The sequence below is a fragment of the Chanodichthys erythropterus genome, chromosome 15 (assembly GCF_024489055.1).
Source record: "Chanodichthys erythropterus isolate Z2021 chromosome 15, ASM2448905v1, whole genome shotgun sequence".
NCBI classification, from domain to species: domain Eukaryota; kingdom Metazoa; phylum Chordata; class Actinopteri; order Cypriniformes; family Xenocyprididae; genus Chanodichthys; species Chanodichthys erythropterus.
The window spans coordinates 22,667,753-22,681,030 of NC_090235.1; the positions used below are offsets into that span (position 1 = coordinate 22,667,753).

The following is a 13,278-nucleotide window of genomic DNA, read 5'->3' on the forward strand; positions in this document are numbered from 1 at the left end:
AATGATAAGTTTACTTATTCCAGCTGCTGTAAGAAAAGGCTATAAATGATACGCTACCAGCAGCATCCTCACATGATATAACCTACTAGCTGGAACTCCTCCTTTCTGTTTACAGACGTGATGTTATGACGCAAAGAATGGCTGCATGCTCGGGCTGAGGTAAGGAGATAGTTTAAAAAAAAACAAAATAAAAGCTAAATAGTATATAAATAATACTAAAATAACACTGTTTGGAACAGGAATCAAATTTATTACAATTCCTGACTTAATATTTACTCTGACAATGATTTGATTTGTTGACAATTGTCTAAATCATGCAATCCTTCATGAAATCTCAAATTTGCCGGCACTCTGGTTTGAGTCAATGTGATTTAAGATGCACATTTATTTTACTGTCGAAATTAGGTCAAGAATTGTATTATGGATAAGAAATAAATATAATACACTGAGAATTATTATAGTCGATATAATTACAATACAAGACACTGTTAGATTGATGGGTTATGATACATCAATGCATTTGTTACACCCCCAATGATCACATGCACATTTTAATGACTGTTAACCATGCAAGCATAAATTTGGATATGCAGGCTGGAGTGTTAATTGAAAAGTTACTCAAGAAGTGAGAAAAAGCAGAAAACAACATAAAAAAAAAAATATTCCTGAGGACTAAATTTGACCAAAAAACCCATTTAAGCAAGTAACCAACTTAAATGAATTGCACATGTTTGGGGAAATAATTAACTTTACGGTCCAGAACTCATTAGGGTCTTACTGAAATCAATAGCAGCAGCATGGTAATTGGTGTTCCAATGAGTGCAAAGCCATTACTGAACGATGTGATGCTTTTTACTGTGGTACGGTTTTAATAAACTCACTCTGCTGAATGACAGTGGCGACCATTACAACACAGCCAGTAAAACTCCTCTTTTTGTTTTAATGAACTCTAAAGGACATAAAACCAACAAACAAGTCGGAGGCGGAAAACAAGGACTCATAATTAGCCTGAATAGCCTTTGCAACCCAGATCAAGTATGGCGGGGAGTGTCTCTTTTAACAATTCTCGGGTAATGACGAGCGTGAAAATAGAGCGTGTTAGAGTTAGATGCTAATCAAAAGCATTGTGCAATAGCTAGTTTGAGCTCAGACAACTGGATAAGCCAAGAGGCTCCAGTCTTCCTCTCTGCTCTCGTCGCTCATGAGTCTCCAGCGTATTTCTCTGATAGAGTCTTTCCCTTTAGAGTTTGAGCGAGGCCATATGCGAGGTCAGAGCCTCCGCAGACTGCCGAGCTTCAGAGTCAAGCTGTGAGACACTTGTGCGCATCTAAGGATGACAGCTTGTCTCTTATCTTCAGTGCTGCTCTTGTGGCCCCTTTGCTCCATTACTTTATCATTCCATTTTTCCTGGCTCCTTCCCAAGAACACTTCCGAATAGCGGAGTTATCCAAATACTGCAACGTTAAGCAAAACTGCCACTTGAACTTTCCCTCAGTAAATAGGCAGATTAGAATCAAAATCCTTTGTTTCAGGAGCCACCCATGCTCCCCACAGTCTGAGACGTGACATCCCATTTTTTACTGTGCCAGGCAGTCGAAAAAAAGACTCTTCTCAATGCTTTTCAAAAGCTCTACGGCTTTGGCGAAAGCAGACTGACCAAAAATAGCTGACGTGAAGAAACAGCAGCCAGGACAGCAAACTACCAGCAGGCCTTACTTTTGTCTGTATGCAAAGTGCATTACAGGAACAGCACCTTATCCAGTGGCACTTGTCTAAAGGTCACCTTTTCAAACTACTGCACAAATATCAAGCGAGCACTTGTGACACAGTCAGCCATGTGGGCTGCCCCACCTCCCGGACCAATCATGCCCTCTCCCAGTGGGAATAGTGGTACCACAGAGCAGTTGGTACTAGCAGGTGGCAAGCGACTGGCCCAGGTCAAGAATTTTGCTCTAAAACAGCTGTCCAACCCCTTGGAAGCTGCTGGCTTTCTCCATCATGATGTGATCTATATTTTAAAATACCATTCATGTGAATAATATTGGTTCAGTTCAAGCTATTGTGAATGTTATTGGAGTTAGCTAGTGATTAGGTATAGTATGATATGAAGGGGAGTATTTTTTATTTTTTTTTCATGAATTTTCCCTTTAAGTTATTGCAAAGCATTTGAATTATTATTAAACAAGTATTTGGCTTACAGTATTTCATATCTAGTTCGCTTGTATTGCTATTTTTAAAGTATTAGTATTCTTAGACAGTCTTTGAGCTAAAAAAAATGAATTTTGTTAAAAGTCAGGCAGTACAACAATATGAACCAAGTGATGGTGAAAAAAATATAACAGTAGAGATTTTAATAGCAGAATCGCAAGAATTGCAATTAAAAAAAAATCTGTTTCCAGTGCAGACAGCTTCATTAATTGTGAATGGAGCAATTTATTTTAAAAAATCTAAGGTTGTTTACAATTTGGTGCAAGAATTCAAATTGTGCGGTCGCAGGTATGTACATATAAGCTATTTTACAAAAGCTCATGTGGCTCATTGTTATACAATATGAAGCAGCAGGGATTTTTTTTTTCTTACTGATGTCAAACTTATAATTAATGTAACACAAAAATAACAAAAAAATTTAACATTATAAAAGCTTCCATTATACCAAAATGTTTGGAATCCATGTATCAGAAAATGATAAAACGCAAATACTTAACTCAAAATACTTAATTGGTTTGAGTAGGACAAACTTAAATTGAACCAATTAGTTTAATCAAATTAACTGCTGTGAGTATTTAGACCTTTAATTTCCTTTTGAGTTCACAGCACTGACATATTTCAAGTAAACTGAACTGTTTCTTTGTTTTGAGTTGTATGATCTAATTTCTTTTAATTTAGACTAATTTAAGTTTAACTGAAACTGGACTGGGATTTCTGTTTCCCAGCATTATTTGCCCATGGCACTTGAAAGGAAGAGTAAATGCTAAAATTAAGTGTTATATGATGTTGTTTTGCACAAGATTAATGTTAAGGAAGATTTACTAGGGATTAATGTTTTGTTATGCTAATTTAGAAGAGTTTCTGTTAATGTGGGTTTTTGGAGAGTTACCATCATGGTGACAAGTAACGCATGCGGCTTGGTTTGAGAGCAGGTAAGTTACATGTTTTAAGTTGCTGTACTCATTCAGTAAGTGTTATACTTGCTATGCTAGCAAATTAGCAAGTTGGCTTTTTTTTTTATTAGAGTTTACAGTAAAGTAAATAACTAATTTGATTTGCAAGAACTCAAAATAAAAAAGTTAAACAAAATATTTGATGTTAATTGCATTCAAAATGTATGAATTAGCTCAGTTCTTCAAGGTAGGACCAATTAACATGCATGAGTACTACAAACTCAAAACTTCATAGTTCTGCTTACTTAAAATTGGGAACATCATAACTCAAAAAAACTGATGTAACTGATATTATTCAGATTTACAGTGCAGTTGTGTAATATATAACCAATATATCCTGCAAAAATTGTGATATTTATTCTTACCATTAAATTACTCAAAGCAGCTGTAGCGTGACATATGCTGTTATGTTAATGACTCTATTTTGGTCATGCCACTTCAAAAAGTCCTGAATCTTTTTTTCTTTTTAATATATATAGTATTCTTTTTTAGACCACTATCACTTCAGTGACAAAAGCAGGAGAGAGAAAGAGAGTGGAGGGAGGAAACCTCAAACACCTCATGAAGCAACAGAACTGCAGAAGAGATTCTGCACTCCTCTATAGGGCTCACTGCATTTTATACTTTCTATTTCACTCCTGAAGCGGAGAGCGAGAGACTTTGTGTGTCTATGAATCTGAGAGGTGTGCAGCTCTAAGAGCTGACACCGCAACACTGCTCTTGGCACGGTAAAGAACTCCTGGATGCTTCAAGGTTGCCCTCTGATTCAGTGCCGCTAGGTTATGAAGTAGCTTGTTTCAGTGAGCTGACACTAAAGTGGGAGGAGTGATTGTGAGCGCCTGGACCCAATTCCTTGTGTATGTGTCTTCAAACCAGAATTGCAGAGCCAGTGACTGATTTAACCATTTTCTAACTCAGACACGCTATCAGTTTGAGAGTGCAGCTTATTTGACTTAGATAACACCACTGACAGCTAAAAATGACCCAATGGCTTTTAAAAGGAAACTTTTTAGTTGAAAAATTGCAAAATTGCTCAATACTAACAGTTGTTCAGAAACACTATTGATCATGCTCCCTAACTTTTGAGGATCAGAGTGAATTTTTGAGAAAAAATAAATAAATAAATAAAAATTATAATTGTCTGGGTCATATTTAACAGCAAAATCAAGAAAAAAATATATATTCACTTCCATTCAAATGTTTTTGTTTTTTTTTTGAAAGAAATGTATTCTTTTATTCAGCAATGACACATTAAATTAATCAAAAGTGACAGAAAAGACATTCATAACGTTACAAAAGTTTTATATTTCAAATAATGATGTTTTTTCTAACTTTCCATTCATCAAAGAACAAAAAATAATCAAGGTTTCTATAAAAAATATTACGTAGCACAACTGAGATCTTATCAACTGAGATGAATGTACATTGAGATCATATGACCAGCCAAATGTTTTTAATTAGTTTGTTAAAAGCTGATTTATTTATGGTAATTTCCAATCATACCTAAAATATGTGCACAAAACCGAATCTCATAAAACCTCAATGCATTCAAGCAGAACAAGCTTCTACTTTTTTCCCCTCTAGTGTAGAACTACCTGTGAGGCTTCTGCAAATCAACAGAACATCAGCAAAAAAACAACCAGCAAATAAATAATTAAAGAAATAAATCAGTGAGTAATTGAAAATTAGTGGTGACACATTGATCCAGCCTGCCCGGCTGGTGTTAAGTGGGCCTGTCTGAATGAGACAGCCACTGCTAAAAGACGGTTTAAAGCGTAATTGATTTTTGTTTCCAACGAGTCAGAGTCACAATGAGCTAATAATGTGGGATGATGAAGATCACTCTCCATTCTGTGTTTATTCTCCTCACGCTGGCTTGACAATGCAATCTAGTGTACGGACGCAAGACAAGTTTCACAACAAACTTGCGAGGAACGGAAATATTGCCTTTTATTCTTATCTAACTGAAAAATAACTACCTAAAATGTACGTGTTCTAATTTGTTCCAATTGTAAACCAGTGGTTTGGACTTTCTATTGTAAATTTAACTAATAATTCTGATTATTATTAGTAACTCGGCTGCATGACATTTGCATGAATTGGATGGCATTCTATTGCATGTATTCTCATGCGAGTATTTCTACACATTTCTATATGTAAAACCTTTAAATTTTTAGAAGTGAGTGCAACTTTAAGTTATTTTGTCCAAGTTAGATCAGGCTCTGCGCTGCAAAACGAGGAACTGAATATTGAAATATATTCTAAAACTCATTTTTCGAAACTTTGTGCAAACATTTGAGATCAATATTTGAGCTGAATTTTTTGTGACAGGTGGCAGAGTGTGGGCTTTTACCTTCATGCACGGTCACGCCACAGTTGTCACACTGGATGATCTCATCCGCATCTTCGCTGTTGTCTCCCAGACACACGCAGCAGATAAGGATGTGCTCCATCCGCTGGGAGCTCCAGGTCTGGGGCCGCTCCAACAAAGAGTCCTGAGGAAGCAACGGATAACTTAGCAGTCCAACTCTAGTAAAGGATGCTACAACTGATAGGACTAGCGTCCTCTACAAAGTCCAAATATCTTCCTCTGAAAAAAGTTCTCGGATCAGTGTAGAAAAAAAAACCTGAGACAAAAAAGTAAAGCCACTCAAAAGCTTCTGCTCTAATTCCACCTCTGAGATTGGAAGATTAGCCAATCCTATAAACTGAAGTTCTCAGATAAGCCAATTCACAAGAATTGCTCTTTTGTATCAACAATCTGATGCTATGTGAGCCAATGACTGGATTATCTGATTGCTTGCCTAAATGCACAATAATACAATTGCATCTGAGAATTCCAAGCTGGTTCTTTTTCATACAACTAAACTTTTGGACAAATTTAAACAAGTAGCAAATAGCTCAGCTATTTGATTGGACTAAATGTGAAAAATAGGGCACACACATGCCAGATTTCAGTAAATGGTGGAGACAGATGGCTAGTTTATTAATAAATCAAATCTGAACGGTACTTTGTAAAGGTATTTGTATTAAAGGGTTAGTTCAATTAAACAAATCAATTACTCACCCTCATGTCATTCCAAATCTGTAAAAACATTGAAACAAAATGAAATCTGAGAGATTTCTGTCCCTCCATTGACAATCCATGCAACTTTTCGCTTCAAAAAGTTCAGAGATTGTAAAATTAATCCATAAGAATTCAGCGTTTTAGTCTGAATTTTCTGAAGAGACTCGATCACTTTTTATGATGAACAGATTTAATTTAGGCTTGTGAATAAAAAATGTGAATAAAAGCCTAAGTTCAATCTGTTCATCATATAAAGCAATCGAGTCTCTTCCGAAAATTTGGACTAAACCACTCAATTCATATGGATTAGTTTTACAATCTTAACAAAAATTATCTATTTGAAGCAATAAATTAGTAGTTGCGTAGCTGTCTATGAAGGCACATAAATCATTTCAGAAAGATTTCATAAAAAATATCTTAATTTGTGTTTCGAAGATGAATGAAAGTTTTATGGGTTTGGAAGGACACAGGGGTGTGTAAATGATGAGAGAATTTTCATTTGAGTGAACTTAACCCTTTAAATGTAAGATGGAATATAACTGAATCTCAACAACAAACATGAAGTATCATCTACAGCATGAGTAAATATATTTGAACAAACAATAATGAAAAAATCATTGGAAGATTGCAGCAAAACTGTCTAAATACATACAATAATGTCCATAAAAAAAATGTAGAATTCATGTTTTTCTTAGCATGACCAAAGTAATGTTGCTCTATCTCACAAGGACAAGTTACTTTATTAATGTAAAGAAATATATATATATATATATATATATATATATATATATTATTTTATTTTATTTTTTATTTTATTTTTTTTTTTTTTTTTTACATACAATACTATTCAAAATGGTATTTAATGTTTTTGAAAGTCTCTTATGCTATAAGGCCTCATTTATCTGATCATAAACACAGTAAAACAGTAATATTGTGAAACATTACCATTTAAATTTTACATATATTACAGTTTTCTGTAATATATTTTTAAAATATAATTTATTTCTGTGATGGCAAAGCTGAATTTTTTTCAGCATCATTACTCCAGGCTTCAGTGTCACATGTTCCTTCAGAAATCATTCTTATATGCTGATTGGCTGCTCAAAAAGCATTTTATAATAATCAATGTTAAAAACAGTTGTGCTGCTTCATTTTTTTATTAAACTGTGGTACTGTGAAGCATTTTTTTGTATTCTTTGATTAAAGAATACTAAAATTTGAGAAAGTTTGAAAGAGCAGCACTGATTTGAAATGGAAATATTTTGTAACATTACAAATGTCTTTACTGTCACTTTTGATATACTGAAATTTTACCTCATTGCCCTTTCCATGGGATGTGCTGTGGCTGTCATTGGTCTCCTCCTCATCAAACGCCCCAGTGTTCTTGCCTGCTTTTCTCTTTGGTTTCTTCCCATCTTCCTCACTATCACTACTACTAGACTCGTTTTCATCATCTTCATTGTCCTCTTCATCACTACCACCATCGTCCTCTTCATCACTCCCTTCTTTCTCCTTCCCAGAAGATGCCTTGCCTTTCTTTTTCCCTTGTGTGGGCCTCCAGTCATTGTCATCTTCGCTGTCATAATCATCCATTTCGTTTAGCTCTTCCATCGTAGTGAAGTCCAGCATAGGCCGGTTTCGTCGTAGGTTCCATTTTTTCGGCTCTCCTGAGCCTTCCTCGGCGGTACCACTACCATTTGGTTCTGTATCTGAGGATTTTTCTCCTTTCCTGCGATTCTTGGAGGTTCCCCCTGTTTCTTTGCTACTGGTCTCCTCAGAGAAAGACTGTTCCTTGGCTTTTTCTTCTTCTTCTTCAGTGTCTTCATTCAAATCTTTGGTCTCTTCATCATCTATACCCTCTTCATCAGCTGAGCCAACAGCGTCAGAGTCGCTCTCAGAGCCCGCAGCAGTGTCATTTGAGCCTTCCTCATCGCTCCCGTTGCCGGTGCCCTCTGAACCTGGGACACAAGGATGAGAAATTAAAGGGGCCCTTGATTATGATTTAACTTGTTTAACTTTAGTTAATAGTGTGTGATGTTGCTATTTGAGCATAAAAAACATCTGCGAAGTTACGATGCTCAAAGTTCAATGCAACAGGAGATATTTCTTTTTACAGAAATCGCTTTTTAAGGACTACAACAAACGGCTGGTAGGAACTACAACAAGCTTCTACTGCATCATTTTACACCAGACTGCTTCACAAATGAGGGTCAACTCAATGCTGGATTTGCATAAAAGATTAACATGACGGCACATGCTACTCAATAAGCTGAATCAACTTCAATAAGTCAAGTCAACGCCATGAATTTATCCACTAACCATACAGAAACATCCAGATGTATGAGTCTCTCCATCTGTGTCCGACTCCGGTTTGAACAACGTAAGTCTGAACACTGTTACTGACAATAGTCATTTTGCCTGCGTGAGATTCTCCAGCTTAGCTTTGTTGTTGAGCAATTTAAGTGCAAGCCATTAAAGCTCCGCCCTCTTCTGGAAAGGGGGCCGGGAGCAGCAGCTCATTTGCATTTAAAGGGACACACACAAAAAAAACAGTGTTTTTTTGCTCATACCCAAATAGGGGCAAATTTATAAGCCATAATAAATGATTTCTGGGGTATTTTGAGCTGCAACTTCACAGACATATTCTGGGGACACCAGAGACTTTTATTAAATGTTGTAAAAAGGGGCATTATAGGTCCCCTTTAATGTTTTTGAAAGAAGTTTCTCATGCTCTAAGCAATATATATATATATATATATATATATATATATATATATATATATATATATATATATATATATATATATATATATATATATATATTTTTTTTTTTTTTTTTTTTTTTTTTTTTAATATAGTGAACCGAAGCATCCTTGATGCTGCGGTCACTTTCAGTTCTTATCACATCGAGATTTCAATACATACATTTCCTATTGTATTTGTTTTCCATTACCTTGCTGCATCTCGAATGGCAAATATCAAAATAACATTAAAAACTGTTATTAATTCTGAGTGAACATTTAGCAAACATAAAAACTCATCCTTTCACATGACATCAACAGAAGCCTTCTTGATTGTGACGCACCATGTATTTAAAACCACCATGAACTATAAATGTGAGGCTGATAATTAACGCATTGTATCATTTTTGTACAGCATATGGCCATGATAAATTGCCCAATCAGAATAATGTGACACTGCATTTTATTTCTGACAAGAAGTTTCATGCAGCAAAACTTCAAGACCCAAAGGGGTCAAAGTGTTAGAATTTCATTATCAGGTTGCAGACATTTCTGCACTTTTGTTGACAGCAGCTTGATGGGATAGCTTTGCGTTAACCTCCAGTCTGTCATGGTGATATGGAGCCATTGCTTATGTGACTCCGGTGTTAGTAATGCATTGCAGGAGGTCTAATCTACAGGCAAGCGGAAAAAACAGTGACACACACGTGGTGATGAAGGTCTCATCTCCACCTCAGCAGCTGTTTTCATGACAGGTGAGAAAACCCAAGCAGGGACCCAAGTCTAAAATGGCTGACTGCAGTATAAATAAATACATTTAACCATCAGTTACATTTTGACTATTTTAACTGTATGAGACTTGCCATCAATACCTGACGTTATTTTACATATCCGACTGTTCCATAATCCCACTTTTTGACATTTTCACCTAACACTTACATGGAACACTCAAATGGATACATGTGTATGCTTGGAATCATGGCAATGATAAAGGGTTGATCCCAAAAATGTTTTGCACTTGCACTTTTTGTGGCCTCTGGAAAATCAATTAGTTTGAGCTTTTTTGACTTTATTCTCGTGTGTGGATCTTTCATGTATTTTATTTATCTTGGAGTCATCTTTGGATCTAGGCACCACCAGAAGCTGTATGCATAAGTATGTTTGGACTGTGACCTGGTGCTACGCTTTTCCAGTTTCCCCACCTAACACTTACATATATGTGACAAAAAAGGATTTTGAGACTTTTTTTTACCTGATGCATCTCCAACTTCAAAATCACTGTCATCTGAGCTGTCATAGTCCAGAGCATCCAGCAGAGAGTCAGCCAAAGGCTTCACCTGCCGCCGCTTCGACCCTCGATCCACTAGATAAAGAGTGAGATTTATATTTATATATACTTGCATCATAAATTACATTTAAATCTGTGTAAAAATGTTGATTGAAATAAAGCTTATAATCAGTGCTCAGCGTAAATGAGCACACCCCCTTTGAAAAGTAACATTTTAAACAATATCTCAATGAACACACAAACAATTTCCAAAATGTTGACAAGACTAAGTTTTATACAACATATGTTTAACTTATATTATTAACCTTACTTTCATGTTATAACTTAGAGAGCTAAATTTTCAGTTTTACTCAAATTAGAGTGATGAAAAATGAGTACACCTCACTGAAAGTCTCTGGAGCAAAGCCAAATTTTAGACTAAAAATGTCTAATTTAACAAAAATTCAACCCCAGGTGAGTCTAATTATTCATTACACAGGTGTCTAACAGACAGTTGACTATAAAAGGGTGTTAAAACCCCTTCCCATTTCATGCTGTCAGCAATGGCACCACATGGAAGAGAAATGTCACAAGACCTGAGAAAGAAAATAATTTCTTTACACCAGAAAGGTGAAGACTACAAGAAGATCAGCAAAGCTTTACTTATCAGTCAGAATATTGTAGCAAAGTGGTACAAAAATTTAAAAAAAGATGGAACTGCAGCCATCTCACAGAGACGTCTAGGTTGTCCACGGAAGTTAACACCTCGACAGGAGCGTCTTCTGATGAGAAGGGTTGAAGAAAATCAGCATGCAAGTTCACTGCAGTTATCTAAAGTAGAAAGCCAAACTGGGGTGACTATTTCCTTGTCAATGAAAGAAGCCTCTCCTAAAGCCCAGGCGCAAAAATCCCACCTAGAGTTTTCCAGGGCCCATGCTGACAAAGATGAAGACTACTGGGACTCTATACTCTGGAGTGATGAGACCAAGATAAAATGTTTTTGGAACTGATGGCTTCAAAACTGTATGGCGTCGCAAAGGTGAGGAATACAAAGAAAAATAAATGGTGCCTACAGTGAAACATGGTGGTGGCAGTGTCCTTATGTGGGGCTGCATGAGTGCTGCTGGTGTCGGGGAGCTGCGTTTCATTGATGGCATCATGAAAGACGATGCTACCATCACTCTGTGCCCTTTTCCAACATGACAATGATCCTAAACACACATCTAAGGCCACTGTTGGCTTTCTGAAGAACAGGGTGAAAGTGATTCAGTGGCTCCTGATCTGAACCCAATTGAACACCTATGGGGAATTCTGAAGAGACAAGTTGAGCATCACTCTCCATCCAGCATCCAGTCTCTAAAAGAGGTCATTCTTGAAGAATGGAAAAAGATAGATGTTGGAAAATGTCACCAACTTGTTCATTCCAGGCCTAGAAGACTTGGTGCTGTTATTAAAAATCAAGGATGCCATACAAAGTACTAGATTTAGTAGTTTTTGTTGTGGGGTGTACTCATTTTTGCATCACCCTAATTTGAGTAAAACTGAAAAATGTGAAATCCAAGTTATATATTATTAACCTTAGTTTCATGTTAGAAGTTAAACAGATGTTATATAAAACTTAATCTTGTCAACATTTTGGAAATTGTGTTCATTGAGATACTGTTTAAAATGTTATTTTTCAAAGGGGGTGTACTCCTTTACACTGAGCACTGTGTATGTTTGTATGTATGTATATATATATATATATATATATATATATATATATATATATATATATATTATATGCACGCATATAAAAGCTATACTAACTGAAATATTTAAGAACTAAACTTTAATAAAAAATAAGTATATAAAAATAACGATATAAACAAAAAAAACATAAAACAATTACAACTGATTGTATTTATGTAGGACCTCCCTGCAGAATAAGCTGAAGTTTGCAATTTTGCACCAAAATTGTATATATTCATGTCATAGAGCTAGAAATCACACTTGTGGTGTCTGACTTTAAATGTATCCACACGTCTAAACATGTTATTTAAACAAATTACAAATGACAACAGACCGTGTCTATCTGTCTCAAAATCGTGTAAACTTTAGTTCAGTTCACTCACACATGATGGCTAAACATGCATCACAGCTCTAACGTTATAGCCCTAAGATGCTGTCACGGCAGCTTACAGAGAAACACAAGTCTGTTTATTTTTTCAAGCTGGATATAGCAGCTAGTTTCCTGGAGAGACGAACACGCACTGTGCTCTATAATCTAACATAAGGTGGAAAATGCGTAGAACTGCTGATATTTCTTTGACATAATATGTGTTTGATGGAGAGAGGAACTTCACATCAGTTAGCCAGCAAGCTAAAGCAGCAGTAGCCTCATGCTATCTATTAACGCCTGTTTCTCTCATTTCACACCGCATGTTGCAAATTCTGATAGTGATTCTGTTGTGCTATTTTTTCTCTTTCAAAATGTATAATATAACAGCGAGGATTACTCACTTTACGGGATTTTCGCGTTTGGATAGCTTGGACAAAGGTACAACGAACGCCTCTTCAGCTCATGTTCTGCGTAATACGTACACGATATTGCGTATCACGTGTACACATTGTGCTGACGTTCAGCTCACAAAGTGGGAGTTGGAAACCATAGCAACCGCCGCATCAGTTCGGGCAGCTAGTCACACCAGAGAGAAACACCAGAGAGACTTCACCAAATGCTTTATTTCCACAACCACATTGATTACATTTTGCGTCATAGTTTGTCATTTAATAAGGCAATTTTAACATTTTAAAATAAAACCAATTTAATGTGATTTTTTTACACTTGATTAACTGTGAATAATTGAACATCATTAATTTGTTTTATTTATAACTGAAATATTTGGACATTTAACACTTAATTTTATTAACGTTACCTTAAAGATGACTGTGAATACATAAGGTAAGTGCAGGCTATTCGGGTATCTGTATGTTATGCTAGTACTTAAAGGGTTAGTTTACCCAAAAATGAAAATTCTGTAATTTATTACTCACCTCCGT

The 13,278-nt window shown here is 35.9% G+C and overlaps 1 protein-coding gene across 4 annotated transcripts in view; it reads right to left on the reverse strand.

Annotated features, from left to right (window-relative positions):
* The window catches only part of phf14 (PHD finger protein 14), a 97,726-nt gene extending 84,919 nt beyond the window's left edge, over window positions 1-12,807 (reverse strand). For 3 of the 4 annotated variants that reach the window (XM_067412267.1, XM_067412270.1, XM_067412269.1), the window contains exons 1-4: window positions 11,310-11,532; window positions 10,222-10,332; window positions 7,543-8,186; window positions 5,515-5,656 (exon numbers count right to left, since the gene is read on the reverse strand). In XM_067412267.1, the coding sequence (XP_067268368.1) occupies window positions 5,515-5,656; window positions 7,543-8,186; window positions 10,222-10,332; window positions 11,310-11,319 (907 nt within the window). In that variant the 5' untranslated portion in view covers window positions 11,320-11,532. Of the gene's footprint in view, window positions 1-5,514; window positions 5,657-7,542; window positions 8,187-10,221; window positions 10,333-11,309; window positions 11,533-12,738 lie in introns of those variants that run through there. The other variant, XM_067412268.1, reaches the window with a different exon arrangement.
* Window positions 12,808-13,278: the final 471 nt, after the last annotated feature.